Source organism: Capricornis sumatraensis, chromosome 20 (genome assembly GCF_032405125.1).
Source record: "Capricornis sumatraensis isolate serow.1 chromosome 20, serow.2, whole genome shotgun sequence".
Taxonomy (NCBI): Eukaryota; Metazoa; Chordata; class Mammalia; order Artiodactyla; family Bovidae; genus Capricornis; species Capricornis sumatraensis.
In genome coordinates, this window is record NC_091088.1 from 55817954 (window position 1) to 55842984 (window position 25031).

At 48.4% G+C, this 25031-nt stretch overlaps 1 protein-coding gene across 2 annotated transcripts in view; it reads left to right on the plus strand.

Moving 5' to 3' along the window:
- HNRNPUL1 (heterogeneous nuclear ribonucleoprotein U like 1) overlaps nucleotides 1–25031 on the plus strand; it is a 32482-nt gene that overhangs the window by 5890 nt on the left and 1561 nt on the right. For both annotated transcript variants that reach the window (XM_068993489.1, XM_068993490.1), the window contains exons 3-14: nucleotides 215–368; nucleotides 1342–1415; nucleotides 3341–3480; nucleotides 5081–5180; nucleotides 6934–7046; nucleotides 12123–12389; nucleotides 13466–13588; nucleotides 13681–13809; nucleotides 20902–21070; nucleotides 21661–21945; nucleotides 22990–23279; nucleotides 24619–24813. In XM_068993489.1, the coding sequence (XP_068849590.1) occupies nucleotides 215–368; nucleotides 1342–1415; nucleotides 3341–3480; nucleotides 5081–5180; nucleotides 6934–7046; nucleotides 12123–12389; nucleotides 13466–13588; nucleotides 13681–13809; nucleotides 20902–21070; nucleotides 21661–21945; nucleotides 22990–23279; nucleotides 24619–24813 (2039 nt within the window). The remainder of the gene's footprint in view (nucleotides 1–214; nucleotides 369–1341; nucleotides 1416–3340; nucleotides 3481–5080; nucleotides 5181–6933; nucleotides 7047–12122; nucleotides 12390–13465; nucleotides 13589–13680; nucleotides 13810–20901; nucleotides 21071–21660; nucleotides 21946–22989; nucleotides 23280–24618; nucleotides 24814–25031) is intronic.

Genomic DNA, 25031 nt, shown 5'->3' on the forward strand with positions numbered 1-25031 from the left:
CCATCCCCAGCCTCACTTTATTGTAGCCCTGTCCTCCAGTACAGCCTTTTGGGTTCCTTGAGCAGGCTTCCACTGAACCTAGCAAGAGCCTTTGCCCAGACCTCATCACCATAGTCAGGATCCTGCCAGTATCTCCTGAAGTAGAGGGGACCAGAAAACTGATAATTGAAGAGTTTCTGAGTGTCTTAACCGTCTGGATTTGTCCTGACTGTAGAAGTGAAGACAGAGATGAAGCAAGAAGCACCCACCAGCTTCCTCCCACCCGAAGCATCTCAACACAAACCAGACAGACAGCAATTCCAGAGTCGCAAGAGGCCTTATGAAGAAAACCGGGGACGGGGGTACTTTGAGCACCGAGAGGATAGGAGGTGGGTCTGTGAGGCAGTGGTCATCCTTTTTCCAATAGGTCTCAATGTCTGTAGCCCAATGCCCACCGGGGTCTTTTTACTAGCCAGGAGGGCAGAGCTGAGGTCTCCCTGCCCTCTCCCTCTCCCCCATTTCTTCCTATACCCACTACAGATTCAGCTTTGCTAAACTTCTGATCCTTCCCTCAGTTTCTCCCTTCCCATTACTTGAAGGATGAAGTTCAAACACCTTGCCGTTCACATGTGAGATGCCAGCCTTGCCTTTTTGTCCTTTGCCCCACTGCCCTGCATATGACCTGACCTGAGCATATGGTAGACTAAGGTCGTCCAGACTGTCCCAGGGAGGACCCTACGCATTAGACTCCACACTTCTACCCTTCCCCTTATTCCAATATATTGGAAACCACCAGTATTTTCACATAGTCCATTTTAGTATTTTGGTCGGAATAAATTTCGTTCATAATTTAGGACACTTTTAAAAGAGAAGACAAAAATGGGTCATTTCAAATCCTTTCAGATGTGGAGTTTTAGGAAGCCTGGAATAAGGACAGATTATAATAACAGATTTGTCTAAATTTTTACAGATTGCTCTTCCTGGCCCAGTACCCTCTGGGCTGCTGTAACCTCCCATCAGTAGCAGAGTTCAGTGTGAAGGCGGTGCTCAGCATGTAGAGGGGTGGATCAGAATCTGAGGGTGTGAGAGAGTGGTATTTTTCAAAAAGTTCTCCAAATGATTCTCATGGCCGTCTTCAGCAGAGCACACCCTCTCCAGTCTCTGACCCCGCCCTGGTAGTTAATAGTCATTGCTCTCATTGCAAGAATGTAGGGTTCCAGAGTTCTTTTGCTAACATCTGTGGGAGGAACTTGAAATCCAGGAAGCAGCTTGTAGGCCACTTGTAAATTCCTGCAGAAACTTGAGGTCCCTTCTTCCCTTGTCCGTCTGTTCTCCTGTAACTGATACCTCTTTATGACGCAGGGGGCGATCTCCTCAGCCTCCGGCTGAAGAGGATGAAGATGACTTTGACGACACCCTTGTGGCCATTGACACATGTGAGTCCTTGGAGTGCCTGTTCGATACTGTCTTCAGTCAGTGCAAGGAGACTGCCTTTACCTTCACAAAATTCCTACCTGGCACCGTCCAGAGCAGTGTTAGTTCAGATGTGAGAACCAGCAGAGCCCTGGAGTCAGGGTGTTGGTTTGGAGACAGAAGATTTACTTCAGCTCTATCTGTGAGATTCGGTCAAGTTATTCTACTTCTCCAAGCAAGCTTCTCTTCAGAGAGGAAGAATCCTGCTCTTATACCTCAGGGGACTTTCAGTGACATTCATCAGAGAGCAAGTTGGAAAACCCTGAACACCCTGTAAAGTTGTCATCTAATCAAGAAGGGAACCTGAGTGCTGCTGGGGAAACTTAACTCTTTGACAGCCATTTCCCCAGTTTCCATCCGCTGCTCACGTTCCTGGTGAAACCAATGCTACCTTGTCTCCTCAGGCATTAACCTGGCCTGCCCTGCTCTCTGTCCCCCAGTTCCGTTTTGTTTCCTCTACATAAGTGACTTCCCCCTTGACCGTGCATCTAAATACTTGGGGGAACGAATATAGAGGTCCTGTCCCTTCTCAGGCCTCCTCAGATAGACTCTTAAGTGGTAGAGCCTGTGAATCTGAATTGTTGAACACACCCAGAAGCCCAGTCAAGTCTGAGGACTGCACTTTTCAACAGAGCAGAAAATTAATAGCAGTTCATTCGTGTGCTTGTTTATGTAGCTCGTGTTTATAAACCAATGGCTACATGCTTTAAAAGAGGTAAAGACATCTCGTATACAGTCCCTTTTATCACAGGAGCTAAAGGATTCAGAGTAAAATGGAGTGTTAATTTTTTAAGTATTGGGTGGCAGTGGTTCATGAAGCAGCATCTGATTAAATGCCAAATGTACAGACGATGGCACTCAACCTTTAGAGAAAGGAGAGAGCCTACTGGACGAGACAGACAGGAAAGACTCCTAGAGACATGGGTGGCCCCTGGCAGAGTGGGGAGTCTGAGCAGCAGAGTCCTGGGCCCACGCAAGGAGCTGGGAACCTGTGGCACACCTGACCGTGGTCCTGGGTGCCGGGTGTGGATCAGGGTCAGCTGTTGGTGCTGCTCTTGGCAGCAGGAGCATGACTGATATTCCACACTGATAGAGTTAGCATGGGAGATGGTTGAAGTTTATGGTGTTGGGAATTAATCTTTTCTAAATTCTAAAATCATCTGAGACTCTAACCTTTTAAATTCTAGAATCACTTGAAAGGATATTGACCCTCTCCCTAGCAAGTGTGCATGCTGAGTCACTTCACTTGTGTCCAACTCTTTGTGACCCTATGGACTGTAGCCCACCAGGCTCCTCTGTCCATAGGATTCTCCAGGCTAGAATACTGCAGTGAGCTGCCATGCCCTCTTGCAGGGGATCTTCCAGACCCAGAGATCGAACCCACCTCTCTTATGTCTCCTGCACTGGCAGGCGGGTTCTTCACCACTAGCCCCATTAGAGAGGCATGTGTGTATTATTTGCAGGAGCCCCCTTGACAGCCATCCTTGGACCCCAACCCAGTGAAGAACCCTAGTTCCTCTGTGGAATGGCAGCTTTCATCCTGCGCAGTCCAGTTTGCAGTATTGTAGGGCCTTTGTGCTAAAAGAGAGAATGGTTAGGTGGTGTGGCTGGTTTCTCGTGAACCTATCCCCACACCATGTCAGCTTGTGTGCTTTTGGTTAACACTCTTAGGAAACTTACCTCTGCCTGTCCCTCTGCTGCTGTTGCTGCTAAGTTGCTTCAGTCGTGTCTGACTCTGTGCGACCCCATAGACGGCAGCCCACCAGGCTCTCCCCGTCCCTGAGATTCTCCAGGCAAGAGTACTAGAATGGGGTGCCATTGCCTTCTCTGGCCTGTCCCTCTGGGGAGCATTAAAACATCAGCCAACTACAGGCTTTTCCCTCCACAGATAACTGTGACCTCCACTTCAAGGTGGCCCGAGACCGGAGTAGTGGCTACCCGCTCACGATCGAAGGCTTTGCATACCTATGGTCAGGAGCCCGTGCCAGCTACGGGGTCAGAAGGGGCCGCGTGTGCTTTGAGATGAAGGTAAGTGGGAGCAACAGAGGGATGGGGAAAGAAAGCAGATCCATCCTTGGTCAGAGCCATGATTGCAAAAGAAATTTGAACATGAATTTTATGTTCAGGCCAAAGAAAGAGTAAAATGAATTCGTGAGAACGGTCATTGCTAAACATATGGGGAAAGCAAGGCGACCATACGTTGCTTCATCAAGTGGATTTTTTCCTTGATGGGGTTTGACCTAGGTGCTATATAGCCAGCCATTCGAGGGTGATATGTTTGTAGAGCTGGGGAGAGGAGTTGTTTGGAAAAACAGTGAGCTGGAAAGAATTGGCCCTGGCCAGTTAAAGGGAGGCCAGGTGAGAGTAGGGCAAAGTAGGGTTCTGCTGTCCGGATGTCCTCTACCATTATCTCTCCATAGTTCCACGTCAAAGTGTATTTATGAAAATAATACCTGGTCACGTTTAGTAAAAGGTCGGAGAGCACAGAAGAGTAAAAACCAGAGTTATACTCAAATCCTCCCAGCCCCATCCTACCCTCTAGAGATACTTTATGTGTTAACAGTTTCTTGTGTGTCCTTTGTATATCCAAACTTATTTGTGATAGCTAATATCTATAGAATACCTTGCATGTGCTAGGTACAGTGCCAAGTTCTTTCCATGGATATCTCCATTAATCTTCACCATCTCTTCACAAAATATGTACTGTTGTCCCCCATTTTTCAGAGGTGGAAACTGAGACCAAGGGTTATCGTATTTGACTAAGACACTTGATTCCAAGTTGCACATTGTTTTGTGTGCTTAGAGAAACTGCCAATTAAACTAACAGTGCTTTCGGACATCAGTTGTAAGACATATATACTGACTCTGGAGATGTTAAAATGTGAAAATCGTGTGTCCAAAAGTCAATTACTAGAGTAACTTTCCAAAAGCCACAAACTAATAAGATAAATGTTGATTATTAGATAATTAACTGCTAATTAAAAGTTAAGTCAGAAGGTGCCTTTTATTTTTTCTGCTCCTGTTACTTAACACTATATATCTCGAACGTTTTTCCGTACCAGTGTATTGGCCCTGCTTTGTTCATTTTAACTGCTGTATCATTCTGTGGCATGGATGTGCCTTAATGTGACTGGTACTTTACAGGCGGTTTTTTCTTCCTTCCTCTTCCCCTCTCTTCCTTCCTTCCTTTTCAACGTAAAGACCGCCGCCGTGCCCTTTGTGTGTGTGTGTGTGTGTCTCTAGGACAGACTGAAAGTTGAACTGCTTGGTTACAGAGCATGTGCATTTGCTGTTAATAGTAAGACTGTTACGCTGCCCTCCAAAGACATTACACCAATTTATGTGTCCACACCAAATGTTGTGAGAGTCCCTGTTTGCCTTGTACCAAGTATTAAAGCTAAAAAATAACTATTTTTAAATTCTCATCTCTCTGGCCCTGAACTCTCCTGAGCCCTCTGGAGGCCCTGGTTTCGGTATAGCTGGCCCTTCAGATAGCTCAGATACATGTTCCCCAGCCACAGAAGCCATTCCTGTTTTTTTAACATCTGTGCACTTCCCACCTGTATTGCCTCCTAAATTGTCAGCCTCCAGAGAATCAATTCTGAGCCGCCTTTTTCTCTGTCCCCAGATCAATGAAGAAATCTCTGTGAAGCACCTTCCGTCTACAGAGCCCGACCCCCACGTGGTCCGCATTGGTTGGTCCCTGGACTCTTGCAGCACTCAGCTAGGTGAGGGGGGTCAGCCAAGCAGTCCAGAGAGTAGCGCGGGTGCCTTGATGCCTGGATTCCCAAGCTTCCTCAGCTTCTCTCTCCCACATTGGACCCAGAACAGAACTACCCTGGGGTGGAATAGACACAGGGATTAGGTTTGTGGTGCTGCCTAGCTTCAGACTTACAGGATTTAACTGGAAGGACCACCACAGTCATACAACAACTTTTCTACAAAAAATTTATCCTTCATCTTTAAGAACAGGGTCCAAAGTTCTCTTCAGAAAACCGTTCCCTTTAAAAAAATAAAAGACCGGTAGACTCCTGTTCTCAAACCATGGTGAGAGTAATGAGGTCCTCAAGTTCCACTGAGTTCTGTCTGGAATGTTCTGTCCAGAACCTAACCCAGAGTGAAAGAGAAAGACCAGTGGGGCCAGGGCTGGCTGGTGGAGAGAGGCAGGGAGGGGCTGTCTTGAGAGGTTTTGAATTTTCACAGATTCCCGAGGCCCTAATGACCTTCTGGCCCCAGGTGACTGATTTCAGTGACCGATGGTGAGACTTTCTTTCTTGATCATGTAAACATTCTGATTGTGAAAATAATGCCTGCTCCGTGTGAAAATTCAGGCCGTTACAGAGAGGGGAAATGAAAATCCTTCTAAACCTGTGAGATAACAACTAGTGTTAGCATTTTCATCTGCATTCTTCGAGACAGTTTCTTTGTCCTTTGTGAATCTCAAATGGGATATGTTACAGAACTTTGTTGTAGACTGACTGCTTTTCCCCACTTAATGTTGATGGTTATATTTTTGTAAATAAGTATAGATTTTTTGACCACTGCATAATTTTTCATTTTATAATTGTATTACCTATTTATAAATGTTTTGTAGGTCATTTACATTGATTACAAACTTTTATAGTAAAACACTTGAGCTCTCCTTGTATGTAATTAGTCTGAGCCTTAAGAGTAGAAATGGTAGGTTAAAAGCAATGTACAGTTTTCATTTTGACATGTATTAGTAGTTTTATTTAAGATTCATATGTCATCTCCTCTTGTCTTTGTTTCAGTTTTGAGATGTAAATGGAGAATAGTTGATGCAGATAAAGATACAAAGCCCAGAACAGTCAAGCATATGTCCAGGTTACACAGCTGATTCAGGCTAGAGCTGGGCCTGGAATTTATGCTTGTTGGCGCCTGCTTTACTGCCAGAACTTAGGTTTCTGGCCTAATATCTCTGTAACTCAGGGCCCGGGGGGTCTCAGTCATCTTTCTTCAGAACCCAGTTGTGTAGCCTGAGGAAATCGGTACCTTTCCTATGGGTTAGACCTCGTGGTCTGCAGAAGCAAAACCTCTTTACTGATTTCTGACCAAAATTCATTGACACCAAAAACAGACACCAGACACTGTTAGGAGACTTAACTGAATGTTGAATGTCACAGGGAAGAAATGTGCCTTAGTGTACAGCCTTCCTCCATCCCAGCTTCTCTCTTCCCTCCTCCCTTTTTCCCCCAGTTCTCCCTTTCTGTTCAAAGCAGTTCAGGTCAGCTCTAACTCTCAGACTTAACACCTAAAGCCATCAAACCCTCAGAATCTCTGCATGATGAAGGGCTTCCTTTCAATGGAAGCTTTCTTACCTCCTCCCCCAAAAGCACCTGATTCTAGAACTGGCAAAGAAAATGTTTCTTTTATTTGTTTTAATTTAAAACTTTGTAACTGCCGTAAAGGCCATTGTGACCATCTCAGGTCTAACCTGCCTTTGCCTGTTTCTTCTTTCAGGCGAAGAGCCTTTCTCCTATGGCTACGGAGGCACTGGGAAGAAGTCCACCAATAGCCGCTTTGAAAACTATGGAGACAAGTTTGCAGAGAATGATGTAATTGGCTGCTTTGTGGTGAGTGCTGGCAGCCCGTGGGAGTTGGCAGAGCCAAATGTTGGTCCTGTGAGGTCAACCTGCAACATCTTTTTCAGAATACCTTTGTCCATTGTCTGCCCTTTGTCCGGCTGCTCTCACCATACCTCTGTTTCTCTGTGACCACTGAAATGTTTGTGGTCATTTTGTGCAAAATTCTGCCATTGTCCCCCCTCTGGTCTTTTGTGCAAAGTTTTCAGATGGCATCCTGAAGATGTTTGGGGATGTCAGACATGCACAACTTCTAGATGCCAGAGTGACATTTCCTAAGCAAACTAAGGAATTTCTTCTCTTTCCTGTGGAGTAGTCAGCATGCGCAGGTGCTCAATTGTCCGAATCTCTTCAAGCCCATGGACTGTAGCCTGCCAGGCTCCTCTATCCGTGGAATTTTCTCCAAGAATACTGGAGCGGGTTGCCATTTCCTTCTCCAGGGGATCTTCCTGATCCAGGGATCAAACCCTTGTCTCTTGTGTCTCCTGCATTGACAGTCAGATTCTTCACCACCAGCACCACCTGGGAAGCCCATGAAATAGCCAGTCTGTTCTCAAGGGCAGTGGTGTTGGCTCTTGCCCACACTTTAGCATCATCTCATCCCAGAACTTCTCCCTTCCTTCATCTCATTGGTTTAGCCAGGCTTCCAGTAGTGCATTGCCTTTTAGGAGGATGGGGTGGATGCAAAACAGAACAAGGTAGAAGAAACCTGAACTGCTGCTGAACTTTAGTTCCCAAGAGCAGTAACCAGCACTCACAGAGGTATAGAGTGTGACTGATGGTTCTGGGGCCAGAATCCCTAGGCCCAGACCCAGTCCCTGCGTTTCAACTCACAGCCCTGCCTTCCCTGTGTTTCAGTTTCCTTTCAGTGGGGATTCTCACACCTACCTCAGAATTTCATGTTGTGTCATTAAAGTAAACCATGAGAAGCACTTACAACAGTGTCTGGCAGAGAATGAATGCTCAGGAAATACTCTTTAACACTATGATCATTGGAAGTTAAATGTTTGTAAAAATATGCCATGAAGCCCCAGGGAGAGTGGTTAACCAGGTGGATGCTTCCTCTTGGCCTTGTTCCCGCTCCCTTCTTCCTCCTCTCCCTCATACTTATATACACGGTACTCTTTTTTCTTTTTGTCCGTCTTTTTTTCTCCCCTCTTTGAAAGAATTTCCAACTTACAGAAAAGCCATAGAATTCTCATAGAATCTTGTCCAGATTCTAGTGTTTGCTTTACCATTTTTCTCAAATATATGTATGTGTATGTATATGATTTTTATCTGACCTATTTGAGAGTAAGATGCCTATTTTCTGTCTTTATTCCTTAATATTTTAGTATGCATTTCTTAAGAATAAAGCTATTCTCTTACCACAGTAATCAAATTTAATGTTGATTTAATGCTATTATCTACTCCACAGTCCATGGTTAAGTTTTGTCAGCTGTCCCAACAGTATTCTTTAGAGCAATTTGGTCTGTAGTTCAGGATCACTGATTGCATTTTCTTGTCATGTCTTTTTAGTCTAAAACAATTTTTCAGTCTTTTGTCAGTCATGATCTCATTATCTTTTTAATAAAAAGCATGTTTTCTTGAATAAAAATTAACCATGTCTATATTCTGCATACTGTTCCAAGCCTCGCATTTTTTTCAATTTAACAGTAAATCTCAGCTATCTTTCCCATCTGCACAGAAAGTATAAATCTAGCTCAATTTAAAACACTGTTGGATAGTTAATAAATTCTTACGGATTTCAAAAATATCCGGACATACAGAAAGGTATACAGTATAAAGTCTTCTTCAGACCCTTCCCCTGGTTCACATATGCCCTCCCCTACACATGAGCCCGCTGGTACTCAGCATTTCTTTATCAAAATACAGGAAAGGTGGTGGTTATTTTTCTTTTCTACACAAAAGGTAGCATATTACACATGTTATTCTGTATCTGTCTTTGTTTAACTGTATATCTTAGAGGTTTTTTTTAATATCATTACCTAGAGGACTTCTTTGTTTTTTATATAATCTGCAGTCATTGTGTTGATCTACCATATTTATATAATCAGTTCTCTCTTAGTAGAGATTTGGTTAATTTCTCATCATTTTACTTAGTGGCTTCCTAGTATTCTAATGTAGGTGTCAGTTTCCCCTGGTGGACCTGAAAGTTATTTCTTGGAACAGTTGATGCTGCAGTGATAGCTTATCATTTCCCACTTACCAGAGTATCTTGGAGGGCTTTTCATGTTCCCATTCATGGACGTCCTGTGTGATTTAGTCTCCCACTTCCCTGTTGGAGGACATTTAGCGGTGTTGGAGTGAACAGTTTGCACATTCTTGCGTTATTGTGGGCATACAGTTGTAGGATATATGCTACTGAAAGCATGAATTCTGAGTCAGAGGTATAGTTTTAATTTTTGATAGCTACTGTCAAGACTGTAGTCCAACTCCAGAGAGGTTGTAGCAGTTTAATGTGTCATCATCGTGACTGTGTTCCCCACGCTCTCATTCGGGCGTGACATTCTGAGTGTGTGACACTTGGGAACTTAGGGCCTTGACTCTTGCTTCAGCCAGTTCATCTTTACTTCTGTTTTTTAAGATTTTGTGTTCAGTTTCCTTTGTTTAAAGGATCAGTTCAGTTCAGTTTAGTTGCTCAGTCACGTCCAACTCTGCGACCCCATGGATTGCAGCACGCCAGGCCTCCCTGTCCATCACCAACTCCCAGAGTTTACTCAGATGAGTCAGTTCTTCACATGAGGTGGCTAAAGTATTGGAGTTTCAGCTTCAGCATCAGTCCTTCAAATGAATATTCAGGACTGATTTCCTTTAGGATGGACTGGTTGGATCTCCAGTTGCAGTCCAAGGGACTCTCAAGAGTCTTCTCCAACACCACAGTTTAAAAGCATCAGTTCTTCAGCCCTCAGCTTTCTTTATAGTCCAACTCTCACATCCATACATGACTACTGGAAAAACCATAGCCTTGACTAAATGGACCTTTGTTGGCAAAGTAATGTCTTTGCTTCTTAATATGCTGTCTAGGTTGGTCATAAATTTTCTTCCAAGGACCAAGCGTCTTTTAATTTCATGGCTGCAGTCACCATCTGCAGTGATTTTGGAGCCCCCAAAAATAAAGTTTGTCACTGTTTCCCCATCTGTTTCCCATGAAGTGATGGCATCACTTTAAAAGATTCAGAGCAAAGGGTTAAGAAGGGGTGTGAAAAATCAGTGACCTGTAGGGGAACTAGTAGGGAGGACATTGGTGTCAGAGCTTGAGTTCTCAGCATTCACAAAACAGGACCAGATGACCTTCCAGGTGGAAAGGACAGTATAGCTCACTTCAGCAAACCATAAGGAGTGAAATACTTGGCGCCTCGGGGACAGCACAGAGAGGTGTGAGAGGTGAGGCTGTGAAAACACAGACTTTGAGCAGTGCCAAGCTAGGACTTTGGGTCCTCAGGCCCTAGAGTGGCACCTGGAGACGTTTCAGCAGAAGTGACACCGTTACGCTTGCCTCCTTGACTGTTGGCTCTGTTGAGCCGGATTTGTCAGTTGAGGGTGCTGGTTTCCGTACAGGGAGGTAAGTTCCTGTAGTTGAAGCTGGTGGACATAAGAAAGGTTAGCCCCTGCTATGTTCAGTTCCACAACAGAGCAAAAGTGACCGGGGCGATTCTTGCTCAGGTGCGAAGATACGGGAGGGATCATACTGCAGGAGCTGAGGCAGGGTTAGTCCAGCGGATGTCTGTGTGTCTGCCCTGCATGACCTCTACCTGTATGGGCGCTTAGAGACACGAAGGACCATGTGGAACTGTGCCCTGTGACCCCTGAGGAGGGTGGCGAGGAGGCTTCTTGGGGGAAGGGGGCTTTCACAGCTGCTCAAAGGCAAGTCCCAAGGTGGTCTCTGCATGTAGGAGGGGAAGGAATACCACTCAGCCTTTGCTCCCGCCTACTTACGACCACAAATTTTGAGTCTTCCTTAATTATTAACCTTTGCCCTGCAGCTGAAGTGATCTTTGTGAAACACAGTTTTGACCAGGCAGTTCTGCTCTTAGGAACAAGTCAGGGGCTCTGCTCTGCTGCCATCAGCAGGAATCTAAACTCCTTCCCCGCCCCCACGCTTCAGTCCAGAGCAGTGTCTGGCATCTGGGAGTGAGACCACCCACTCATGCTCTCATCGTAGGAAATACATTAACCTGTTTAGTCCTTAGCACAACTCTGCTGTATTGCGGAATCTTTTTTGATAAGGAAACTGAAGATGTAGTAAATGATAGAACTGAAGCCATCTGCCTTCCAAAACAGGATCTTGACACTAAACCTCAGCTGATCAGTAAGGACTCAATGAATTGTTGAATTAATGAATATGCTCCCTTCCAGCCGCCGGCTGTACCTGAAGTTAACCACCTCCCAGTTCTTTATGCTTCAGCCAGTCTGACCTTGTGTCCTCTCACTGCCAGATTTGTACATAAGCACTTCTCTTAAGGACTATCTTCTCTCACCACAAACTTGGCTTGTTCCCATTTATTGTTCAGGGCTTGGCTTACAGGGTCCTCCTCAGAGAATCTTGATCCTGCGTGGGTGTTCTCACTGAATTAGAATAATGTCCTTGTCTGGTTTCCCACTAGGCTCTGAACTCTTGTCAGGCTCAGATGACTAGAATATACATCAAGAAGAGCAGGAACTCATGGAGCGTGTGTTGAACATATAAATGGATGCACTTGTGGAGCCAGGCTTGACTTAACAGGCCCTGCTGTGAATTTCTTTCCATCCATTATCTTGTGGGAGTTGAGAATGGACAGGACAGCTTCCTCTCCATCTTAGGCTAGGCACAAGACTCAAATACTTGGAACTTCCTAAAATTACACACTTCACATCCACTTCTGGGTTATGGCCAAAGAGGGCCTTGGGCTCATATGGTCTGAGCCATTCCTTGGGGCTGGCGAGCACGTCTATATGTTGAGGAGGGCTGCACTTGAATCTGGGGCGCAAGCTGTTTCCACCCCTTACGTCTGCTCCCTGACTTATGGTTCCTCATACCTTACACAGAGCATTGGAACTTACCTTTCTTTGACTTTTTTCCCGTAGGACTTTGAATGTGGAAATGACGTGGAACTTTCCTTCACCAAAAATGGGAAGTGGATGGGCATTGCCTTCCGAATCCAGAAGGAAGCCTTAGGGGGTCAGGCCCTCTATCCTCACGTCCTGGTGAAGAACTGTGCAGTGGAGTTCAACTTCGGGCAGCGGGCAGAGCCCTACTGTTCTGTCCTCCCAGGCTTCACCTTCATCCAGCACCTTCCCCTGAGTGAGCGCATCCGGGGTACCGTCGGACCAAAGAGCAAGGCAGAGTGTGAGGTGAGGGGCCTGGAAGCCTGCCTGGGTGGCCACCTCTGCAGAGCCACACTGCTGCATAGACAGGAGGCCTGCCTGCAGCTGAGTGTGGATGAGCGTCCTAGTTTCGGGGAGAGTGAGGGGTATGGGCGTGGCTTAGGCCAAAGAGGGCTGGACTATCATAACTAAATACCAGAAAGATCCCAGAAGTTGCCACACTGTTCCTTGAGTGAGGTCAGAATCTTGAGAAAGGAGGCCTTCTAGCAGAAAAAAGGTGCAAAGGCACTTTGGTGAGCAGGTTCTTGGAGGAGGTTGTGTGGCTCCACACTCCTGCCCTAGCCTGTCTGAGAACAAAAATGGTACCTGGGCTTGGAGCTGATTTGGCTGCAAAAGCTGTACTCCTGGTCTTGATTCTCAATTTTTGTTTTTCTGGTGCATAAGTGATTTTGCGTTTATTCTAGAAAATTAAGAAATATAAAGGAGAGTTTCCTGTAATTCCACCATCTACAAATGTTTCCTTTTAAGAGTTTTGAAGTTTATCCTATGCTTTTTTCTGTATTAGGTACCAGTTATACACACATTTTATTGTTGAGATCTTACAGTATAAGTAAGCATTTTGATACCCTACCCTTAACAGTTTTTGGTGAGCTTTTATCTTAACCACATGAACACCTCTTTGAAATTTGTTGTTAGTAGCTTCAAACTATTTTCCTCCTCTTACGCATTTGACTTGCATCCAATGTTTGCCAAATTTTAAAGGTACTAACTAGAAATGGTGCTTGTCCTTGCACATACAATCTGTCCCCATCTGAGACTCCAGGAATGTTGTACCATTCCATGGGCCTTTCCCTGTCAGACGCCCCTGGATCTTGCCTAAACAGAAATGTTAATATTCATGATAACAGCAGGCCCTCTGCTGAAAGTCTCACAACCCTCATCTCTTTCACTCGCAACAGCAATACTGTGAGGTAGACACTGTTACTGCTTCCATTTCCCAGAGGTGGCTGTGAGGTTTAGAGTCACCCTCATGGTCTTCAGCGAGTGGTGATGCCAGGCTGCACACACTGTTCACAGCGCCCCTCTTGGTCCTGTTCTCATAGATTCTAATGATGGTGGGCCTGCCCGCTGCTGGCAAAACCACGTGGGCCATCAAACACGCAGCCTCCAACCCCTCCAAGAAGTACAACATCCTGGGTACCAATGCCATCATGGATAAGATGCGGGTAAGCGCAGCCCCTCTTTACCCCCGCCCCCCCCAACTGCCTGCTGCCTAGCAAACAGGACCCCCACCCACCCCTCACCACTCTGCCCACAGGTAATGGGCCTACGCCGTCAGCGAAACTACGCCGGCCGCTGGGACGTCCTGATCCAGCAGGCCACTCAGTGCCTCAACCGTCTCATCCAGATTGCTGCCCGCAAGAAGCGCAACTATATCCTAGATCAGGTACTTCCTGGTGACCATCGTCCCCTAGGAGAGGGAACGGGCCTTTTGGGTACCTGGAAAGTCCTCTCTGGTTCTTTTTTTTCCCCATAATACTCTTGGCCTACAGTATTGGTCAGAGGTCAGCTATACATGGTAGCACAGTCCCAGACTCTTAACTTTCTGAGTCCAGTCTGCCGGGGGGTCAGTGGGCAGCAATCCAGACCTGGCTCAAGCCCACAGCAGCTCAAAAGAACATCGTCAGGTGAGAGCAATTGTGTGAAATGGAAAGGCTTAGATTTCTGAGCCAAACAGACCTGGGCTTGAATCCCAGCTCTGCCACTCGCTAGCTGCATGCCTGTGGGCAGCGGCCTTTATCCTTTAACTATTAAGTCTCCTGATCTGGAAAACAGCTCAAAATGGTGCCCACACAGCTAACATGGAGACTGGCGTGTGGTAGCTGGAGGTTGTTGTTAATCTACAGAATGGGTCTGTCCCAGCCTCTCTCAGCATGTTTTTATGACTGTCAGGTACATGTATATGTCGTGTGTTCTCTACCTGCATTTCAGTGAAGACCAGGGTTCTTCACATTAAAAGTATGACCGACCCAAACGGTTAAAGTTCCTTGTTAGGACCCCATGAGACATCATCCTTGTCGTTTGTCCTGAAGGCTTTCTCAAGTAGCAGGTTTTGTATACGTGTGCAGATATATAAACTAAGTAGCAGCGCTGATCCGGCAGCCTTAACTAGAGTGCCTTCCATGAGTGTGGCCCTGTCCCAGCCGTGATCAGAAAGTGGTTGAAAAGAGTTCCTAGTGGTCCAGTGATTAGGACTCTGCACTCCCACTGCAGGAGGCCCCTGGGTTCAATTCCTGATAGAGGAACTAAGATCCCACAAGCCACGTGGAGCAGCAGTAGATAGATGGATCCATTATTCACCCAACTAACTCACAACCTTTTAGAAAGAAAAGAAAGAAAGGTGGTTGGAAACTCCAAGGGATCAAGGTACTTTTGCACAGGAGAGAGCATCTTACAGAAAACAAGCCAGAGCTTCTGGGTTGGTGAATAGTGGAGATTCGGGGAGGGTGGCACGTTCCACATAGCTTGCCCTTTGCGTCTTTTCCATCAGGTTGTTCCTGCATTATAAAAGGATATAATACACTGGTAATCTAGTGTTCAAAGTTGAAACATTGATTTCTTAATATCCAACCTTTGAAAGGAATACACAGAACTGAAGACAAAAAGAAAAGACTACTAGGTTGGTGATGGTTCTTCATGACAGATAAACAGTCTTGCCAGTTAGATACCGAGAGTGGAAATCTGGGTTGCTGATGAAACAGTTAAGCTAGGAAACTGAAAGTCGGCCAGGCCTGCAGGACTGTTGCCACTCTTCTGTCGTGGGGAGGAGTACAAGATTTATACTGGGCTCTGCTTTTCTGGGAGGTGGACATGTAAAAGCCCTACTTTTTAATTTTCTTGAAAGGTGGGTGTGTTTTTTTTTTTCTTGAGTTCTTTTTTGGCCACACTGTGCATCATGGGGGGGTCTTAGTTCCCCGAGCAGGGGAACACACACACACAGTGGAAATGTGGAGTCTCAACCACTGGACCACCAAGGAGTTCCCTGGAAAGGTGTACTTTTGTCTAGTGACCGATGCTGCAACCCTGGGATTAAGCCCTAAAGACTGACATTTGGGAAGACAGATGTGATCCCGTAATACTAAATTTTGATACAACAACTAATGGGGCTGATATTTAGACTGCATTTATGGGGGAGGGGTGGTTGGGCACAGGGTAGTCCAAGAGCCACTCAGGGTTGCTGCCCTAGCCCAGCCCCATCAATAATGTGTACAGCCAGCCTTCTTCTCCTTTGAAAACTTTGTGTAAATTAACCCTGGCCTCACCTTGCCCCATTTCTTGTCAGGGCATTTTGGAATTGTAGTCCATACCTTGAGAATTATTTTTTTGGATACCACAAGTATTCCCTGCCTCCCTTTTTCTCAGTTTGCTAGTTAAATCAGCTGTGAAACCCATTTCACATATAGGGCCTGGTGGAGAATGTTTATAATCCTAGGGGTAAATTGTCTTAACATCTCCGTCCAACATTGCAAAATGGGCTTTCTCTGAAGGTCAGGCCCCCAGCCCCTCAGCCAGGCACAGAACTGCTGAGCACTGTAAAGACTCACTGTTGGCCCTCTCAGCTTGTGTCAACTTGCTCAGGACAGGGTCCAGGGCTTTTCCAGGTGCCCCTGTGGTCTCCAGGGCTGCTGGCTTCCTGGTGGAGGAACATGCAGGTCAGGCCAAGTGCTCCAGGCCAGCAGCAAGGCAACAGGACGCAAACTCTGAAGGTGGGGTGGGATGGGGAGGAGGGTTCCCTGGCTAACCACGGATTGGAGGATTGACTTGGGGCCCCAAACCAGAGGTTACTGAGGCCTGAAAAGAGGTCTAAAGCCAGTGGTTTGACCTGTTTTGGCTTAAACATCAAAAAGGGTGTACCAGAAAAGCCTGTGTTGGTAGATGTGTGTGTAGAAGATTCAGAGCAGGCCCTAGGCCAGACCCTGGCATTTCTTCCCCCACCAGCCTTGGCAGTGAGGGGTAGGTCGATGTGCAGCTGACTCCTCAGTTAGATGGGGTTCCCAGAGCCAGGATTGGAGCTGCAGGCAGAGTCCCTGCAGCTCCTGGATCTCAGCCCAGCACTGTCTTTTTTCTTCTCTGGTTTTTCCTGAGTGGTCTGACCTCCCCACGTTTGGCTTTTCTGGGTTTCCTGTTACCTAGTTTGACCCCAGAAATGCCCCTTCTTGAGAGGGGAGTGTGCCTGCAGAAGCCAGGAAAGGCCAGGTTTCAAGGTGGGGGGTGTCTTTTGCCTTCGTTCCGTGGTGATCTGAGTGTCCTCTTCAGATCCTGTGAGTGAGAGAGCTGTGGAACAGCTGAGGAGAAAAAGCAGCGGTAGGCCACATTGCTTCAAATGGCTCTTTTAGGTGCCAATGGGAATCCTCTGGAATAGGAGACTGCCTGGACTGTCCTGGCCTACCAGATGCAGAGCAGGAGCTGGCCTCAGTGAGGCAGCAGACTGCCCTCCTGGAGGCTTCTGAGAAGACCCCTCAGGGCCACAAGTGAGGGCCCAGGCCACTCCCAGAGTGGAGGTCTGAGGCTAGGAGTTTTCTTAGGAATCCAGCAGCCCAGAGCCAGGCCAGGCAAGTGACCAGAGGCTACGATATGACAGCATCATTAACCTTGCCTCAGCTCGAGGTGGTTGTACTCCTGCTTGGCATCCATGTGGGCACATGGCATGCTTTGCCTGAAACAGAGACCCAGGGCTACTGTGGGGACCCAGAGTAAACTGCCTCTTGTGGACAGGCATTGGAGAAGAGGGTGTTTCTTCTGTCCTCCCCAGCCCCAGAACCTCAGCCCGTTCCATTGTTGACACTCTCACCAGTTCTGTGTCTGCACACATGGTTCATTCTACTGGGTTTACCTCATGCTGAGCCCAGAGTGAACTCTTCGGTCAACAGCTTTAACCTTGCTTCTGTGGGATTCACGCATGTTTCTCCTGCTGCCAGCCTGACCTTGTTGAGTTATGGAAGGGGGACAGTTGACAGGAAGCAGTGTCTCTTAGAGATTTCAGGCTGTGAGCAGCTTGCTGTGTCCCCTCCTGCCTGCCCCAGACTGCCACACACCACAACTACCGAGGCAGCTGCTCGGAGAAACCCAACCCCTGTCCTTTGGCCCATATCACAGAGGAAGGGGAGTAGCCAGGAGGCAGGGAACACAGACAGCCCCAGACCTCCTTCGAGTCAGCATCTTCAAGCAGGGTGGGACTGAGAGGAGCAGGAATGAGGCAGCAGGAGCCCACACAGCTGGAAAAGCTGAGCTAGCTGTTGTGTTGGTCTCCTAGCAACAGCCGCCAGCAGCCCCCAGTGACCATAGCAGTGCTGGGCCAGCCCAGGGGCTCTGACCTCACTGTGTTTGCTGTGGCAACAGCCACCAACAGCTAACTCCCTTCCCTCTAGGAAAGCCAAGTATTTGCATTTTTGCTGGTGTGGTGTGACTTAGATGCTCTTCTTCCTTTCCCCAAGCCAAGGAGTGAGGGGAGGGAGGTGCAGTCTCTAAACCGTCACCACGAGGGTTCTCAGCACCTCACCTCTGAAGTATCTGAGGAGCCATCCCTTGGTGTCTAGCCACTTCCCAGGATAGAGGCCAGCTGTTGAAGAGTTCCGTCTGCTCTTCCCCATACTTCCCATCAAGAAGCTATGGGGACTGGTCCCTCTGGACAGCAATGCTTCTCCTCTCTGTCTCCTCATCAGGACATGGACAGGGCGGGTCTGCTTCATAGAAAACCCCCAAGAGGCATTTATCCACGTCCTTGAGGTTCAGAGGAATCAGATAGGATCACTGATCATTTCTTATGGGCAAGCAAACAGTGGAATGAGTTGTCCACTGTTCATCAGTTGTCCACAGAATGTCTGGGGCCACACTCACTCCTGGCTCATCTGGGTTGTGTGCCAGGAGGAAGCTTCATTATTTAGCTGGAAATCAAATTCTATCTTCCTATGACCAGATGCCACCTGATTCGCTTCTAGGAATGGAGCCTAGGAAGAGCAGCGAGGAGAAGGACTTGACTTTTCCTTTGTAACCAGTGTACTTTTTCACCGTTTGTGTGGCTAAAGGCACAGATGACTGCATGTGTATGCCTTCACCTCCGCCCCCAATGAAGGTTGAGACATTTTCCCTGGGAAACAAGGAAGACCCTCTAACTGCTGTGTGTGTCAGAGCCACGGGGTCGAGTTGGTTTAGAGAACACCCATTGACCAGATCTCCCAACAGGTGTGCACTGCAGCCCCTGGCCTCTGGCTGACCCACATCCCAGCTTCTGTTCCTCATGTTTTTGGAATAGGCTCTCTTGTGTTTCATCTTCTGCTCAAACTTAACTTTCCTTGATGCTCCCTACTGGGAAGCCTCTCCCAGGACACCGTCAGTCCTGCTGGCCCCAATTTCAGACTTCTTTCCCTGCCAGACATTTCCACATCTGCAAATCCCCACCAGAGCCAGGGGGAGGGTGGTAGGATCTCCGTCTTTCAGATGCAGAAATTTGAGACTCAGACTAATTAGGTGGCTTGTCTACATCCTCACAAATAGAGGGCACAGCTGCGATTTCAACCTCGAGCCTCTTCCCCAGAGCCTAGATTTCTACACTGACTTTGTCCTCCTGATGGGAATCACCGCAGCTTGACTTTCACCTGGTCCGGGTTGCTTGAACTCAAGCATGCAGTGAGAAGAGCCAGTGCAGCCATCCAGTGATGGCCACCAGCCATCGGCCGTCTCACCAGCCACGACCTCCGTTTGTTGAGTGTCGGCTGTGGGCCAGACCCTGGACTAAGCAAGGGCTTTACTCGCCTGAGCTCCTTCAGTGTTAGTAGTGACCATATGATTTTCCTCTTATTTCCCCTTTCAGGGTTTGAGACTTAGTAGATAGACTGAGGCTCTGAGAGGAAGTCACTCACTCCGGGCCCTGTGGTGTGACTTAACCAGGTCACCTTAGATCCGGGGTGTGCGAAGCCTCTGCCCTGCACCACTGGTCTCTCTCTGGGCAGCTTCCATCCTGGAGGCCACAACGGAGCCCCTACTCCAGGGATCCCTCACACATGGTCAGTTGCTTTGTGGTCCTTTTTCCAGTCAGTCTTCACCAAGTCCAGGAGAGAGGCTTCTCCCGCATTTCATGGATGAAGCAACAACACGGACTGGCTGTGGTGAGCGAGTAGCCACACTGGAACTCGATGCTGGGCTTTTTCCACCCCACTAGGCTGCATCTTAAAACATAATATTTGTTTGTCTGTTGGTACATGCAGGCCTCTTTACAGATCTGTTCCCCTCTGTGGCTTCTCCCCTGATTACCTTTCAGGGCCACTGAAAGTTGTTTAAATGCAGTATTCCTTTTATCACTCCAGTTCTTTTGTGTGTCAGAATGCGAAAAGGACACCCGTATGTGTGTCTGGGCCCCACTTCAGAGACGGGGGTTGAGGAAGACCCCTATGGGGGATTCCAGCTGCTGTCTTTTTCAGTCGTGTCCAAGTGATTCAGGTGCATAGGCTGAGTCCTTGGACCACTGGGGTTTGATAGACTGGGCCCCAGTCCCAAAGGGCCCAGCACGTGGGAGGTGCGCAGTGAACGGAAGCTGTTGTGCTCTCAGTCATGTGTGTCCTAGAGTATCTCTCTGCCAGCATCAGGCCAAGATGCACTTAACCATCTAGAAGGAGCAAAGAGGAAGTTACTAGCAAAACTGCACTTCCAAACAGCACAAGCTATTGGCTTGCCAAGCACCCTAATTTAGAAGCCTGTGGGTGCAGCTGGTGTTTCAGAGCAGGACTAAGGGGATAAAATAAACTGTTGATGAAAATGATCTACACAGCTGTCAAAGGGGCTGGTTAATCATGGCATCTGTTCTACAAATAATAAAGGAGAACACCAGGGAATTCCCTGGCGGTCAATGGTTAGGACTTGGCACTTTTGGTTCCTAGGGCTGGGGTTCAGTCCCTGGTTGGAGAACTAAGATCATGCAAGCTGCACAGCGTGGCCAAAAAAAGGGAGAGCACCAGCACAGAAAAATGATAAATGTTGAGTGAAAAAAAGGCTTCCAAAGAGTGTGTGTTGTTTGATTCCATTGGTTTTAAGAATCACACAGATACTTCTAAAAATACATAAGAAATTCAATACAGGTTATCTCTGGGAAGTAGGAACAGCAGCAGTAGGTGGATGAAGGGCCTCCTACTCTATACTTGACACCTTGTACTCTGGATTTTTTTTACAGTAAGCATATGCTACTTTTAGAATAGGGGCCAAGAGAGCTGTAATGTACAATACCAAGAACAAATAGGATTAAAAAGCAAAGCTCAGACATTAGGAATCTCCTGTCCTGTGACTGTCAGCAGCCACTTTCCCAAGTCACTTCGTTTTCTGAGGGTAGATTCAAGAATCTTAGAAGTGAAGGAGGAGCAGTTTCCTGAGTTTCTCTGCTTAGGAGAACTGGTATCCTTTTCTCACTCCCTGGCCCACATAATACCCTCTAGAGGAAAAACCAACTTGTAATGTGCCACCTCTTGCCTCTTCTGATACCTACCCCTAGACAAATGTTTATGGGTCAGCCCAGAGACGAAAAATGAGACCATTTGAAGGCTTCCAGCGCAAAGCCATTGTAATTTGTCCCACTGATGAGGACCTGAAAGACCGAACAATAAAGCGCACTGACGAAGAAGGGAAGGATGTCCCAGATCACGCAGTCTTAGAAATGAAAGGTAGGAGATGAGCGATTCCCAGGGGGGCATCATGGCAAGGCCCTTAAGGGGAAAAGTGTCTTACCCCGTTTTTCCCGCCCCAGCTGCTTGAGTATTCTTTTTTTGACTTTGTTCTTTCTTCGCTTCTGCTTTGCTCCTTGCCTGTGTAGTACCGCTGTGACTGAAAGAGCCGCCCATACCCCGGTGGGGCAGGCTTTTCAGATTAGATGGGGCTGGGGCAGGGTGTGGGAGACCTGCGTGGCCTTCTGCCCCTGGCACCCACTGGATGGGCTGGCTGAGCAAGCCTCAGTGAGGCGTCTCCATAATAAACAAGGATGGTGTTTCTCCTCGACTGGCTTGTTCCTGGGGTATCAAACATCGGTTTGGTGGAATTTAGTCACCTCTTCAGAAAAAGGAGAAGAGGGTCATTGTTAGCCCCTGATTGTTGTCAGGGAGGCAGAGCTTGGGACCCTCTCTCCTCTGTTGCTCACACTGTGGTCCCCTACTCCTCCTCCCTTCTGGCAGACCAGTGTCCTGGGGGTGAAGGAGACTAACCCTCGGAAGGTGCTGACCGCCTTTCCTCTCCCTCTGGCACCCTCCCTTCCTCCTAGCCAACTTCACGTTGCCTGACGTTGGGGACTTCCTGGACGAGGTGCTGTTCATTGAGCTGCAGCGAGAGGAAGCCGACAAGCTGGTGAGGCAGTACAACGAGGAGGGCCGCAGGGCTGGACCACCGCCTGAAAAGCGCTTTGACAACCGCGGCGGGGGTGGCTTCCGGGGCCGCGGGGGTGGCGGTGGTTTCCAGCGCTATGACAACCGAGGTCCCCCAGGGGGCAACCGAGGAGGCTTCCAAAATCGAGGAGGAGGCAGCGGTGGAGGAGGCAACTACCGAGGAGGTGAGACATCTCACACTGAACTCTCCTGCTTGTGGTTCCGGGGTCAGGGTTGACTGTTTCCTCAGTCAGCAGGTGACATTTCCTTGGCACCAGCTGTTGGCTGAGCCCTGGTAGAGAACTGAGATAAAGTCTGGGGCCTCAGGGAAACTCCCACTGTCATCTCTTCCCTCCCCACCCCCCACCAACATTACCCCTGAAGGCCTTGCCCATTTGTGTGTCACATTGCTATTATTTTTGTGAGTCTTTCGTACCCCTCATCTGACCATGAGCTCCTTGAGAAGAAGGGCCAGTCCTGGGTCCCACCTCAGGACCTGGCACAAGGGAAATATTAGGACTGTTTTTGCTTCTAAAACAAATGGAGAAACAGGCTTGGACAGATTAATTTGCTCAGTTCACCCAAGTGAATCCATGGTTGGTATTAAGTGGTGGATCCAAAGCCCAAGTTCTTAGTCACGAAGTTGTGCTGTGTCTGAAGTGTATGGTCGTGATTTTAATAAGTATGCCCTACTGGGTCTCAGTCTTGTGTTGGATGGTTTAGGGGACAGAGCCATGACCCAGACTCTGTCACCCTTTAGTGTCAGTCCAGAAGGATGCTGGGTTGAATGGGAAACCCCAGGGGTACAGTGAGCTCCAGTGATTCAGCCTGCAGAGGAGCAGGGCTCAGGAAAGGCCCCCAGAAGTGCTAATGCCTAAGCTAAGGTTCTGAAGCCACCAGGAGTGGGCAGGGGAAAGGATTCCGGGCCAAAGACTTGGGGAGAGGCTGGCTCATTAGGCCAAGCACTTAGATGTTGGAGACACAGTAGAAACCAAGACGGCTCTGGTTCCAGGCCCACAGTCCAATGGGCAGGACAAACCTGTCAGCAGGCCTTGATGACTGGGCTCTCCCAGGGCTCTGGGGAAGGCCAGAGGGGGTGCTTGACTTGTTCAGTGGACCTGCTCTGTGCATGGTCACGCTGGAGCCACAGCAGTCCCCAAGACAGCCCGACGCCTGAGGGTCTTAACCAGTCACAACAGTGTGGCCTCTTACCTGCTTCTCCAATGCAGGTTTCAACCGCAGTGGAGGTGGTGGCTACAACCAGAACCGCTGGGGTAACAACAACCGGGACAACAACAACTCCAACAACCGAGGCAGCTACAACCGGGCTCCCCAGCAACAGCCTCCGCCACAGCAGCCACCACCACCACAGCCGCCGCCACAGCAGCCTCCACCGCCACCCACCTACAGCCCTGCTAGGAACCCCCCAGGGGCCAGCGGCTACAACAAGAACAGCAACATCCCTGGCTCGAGCGCCAATACCAGCACCCCTCCTGTCAGCAGCTACAGCCCTCCACAGGTGAGAGGATGAGCGTGTGTGTGTGTGTGTGTGTGTGTGTACAGGTGAGAGGAGGTGGGGCCACGGGTCCTCACTCTTAGCGCCAGCCCTGCCCTTTCTCCCTTTGTCGCCAGTGCTTTCAGCTGGAACAGACCCTGGATATTCCCAGATCCTTCCAGACTCAGAGTAAATGGGGAACCTACCTGTTCTGTCACCCTCAGGGCCGACTGTTGTCATGAGCAAGTGCATTTCTCTTGGCTGTATTGTCCTTGGCCTCACTGAATTCCCAAGAGAGCACTGCATTGGAGTTACCTCTTGCCCAGACTAGAAGGGGTGACCCCTTCGTCTTTAGGATGTGGAGACAGACCCTGAGATTGGTGAGGACTTGACCTCTGCCCTCAGAGCCTCACTGCTAAGCAGCTCCAGGCTCAGCTCAAGTTCTCAGCTCTGGTGTGCACGGGCCCTGTAACCAGCGGTCCCTGTTTACTGTGAACCTTCCACTCGCCAGGCCTGGAGGCAGCTGCCAGGGGATACAGGTGCATGGTCTAGTCCCAGTCTAACCAGAATATTTCCTAGAACAGGAGCTGGGCAGATGCAAATTCAAACCCCAGCCTTACAACCTTCTGGTTTTGTGACCTTGGACAAACAGCTTTACCTCTCAGAACCTTGTTTTCCTCATAAAGGCCTAGAGTTGTTAGTAGAACTCACTTCAAAGGTTTGCTGTGAGGGAAAGATAACGTTATAGCTTTGCAGGCAAGGCTCTGGAAATAGGCGGACCTAGAGGCAAGTCACGACTTTTTGCCCGTGTGACTTGGGCCCTGTTGATTTCACCTCCCTGGCCTCCCCTTTTTTCTCTATAAAACAAAGCCAATGGAACCTACCTCAGAGAGTTGGATCAGGGGTCAGATGAGTTAAGGATACAGCCTGGACATGGGGAGCACTTAGAAATTGCCACTGCTCTTTTCCTTAGTTGGTCTTGCTGTAACAAATGCCACCGTTTATTGTGCTCAATGGAGTGTGCACGTAAGCTTACTGAATACGTAAGGCAGTCCAAAGGGGTAGTTCTGTTGTAATTCTCATTTTACAGGGGCAGGGGGTGGGGAAACACCTAGGTTTTCAAGAGATGCTGTGTGCCTTGTTCCCGAGGGTCTCAGGCCTGGGATTAGAGTCCAGGATAGAGCTCTGCATCCTCCCCTGTCCTGCCAGGTCACAGAGCTGACCCACCCCCTTCTTAGCCCATGAACAACCTCTCCTGGTGACATTCCTTTGTGGGCCCACTGCTTACAAAGGCCCTTCCTCCATCCCAGCTGAGCTGGCTATTTCACAGAGACCTGGTTTTTCTTTCCCTTCCACTTTCCAGCCGAGTTATAGCCAGCCACCTCCCTACAACCAGGGAGGGTACAGCCAGGGCTACACAGCCCCACCACCTCCGCCTCCGCCACCACCTGCCTACAACTATGGGAGCTACGGCGGCTACAATCCAGCCCCTTACACCCCACCACCGCCCCCCGCAGCACAGACCTACCCTCAGCCCAGCTATAACCAGTATCAACAGGTAAGTGCCAGAAGCAGGAAAGGTAAAATGGGGCCCCACATGGATGTGTATTCCCAGACTCATGTCCTTGCTTATCCCTAAAAGATGGTATCCATCTAGTATAGCCATTCCATTTGGTGACCACTGCCACACTGGCTGCTGAGTGTAGGAACTGCCATTGTAGTTCCTCTCCCCAGTGCAGCAAGCAGAGGGGGCCGCAAACCCTGCTTCAGCACCAT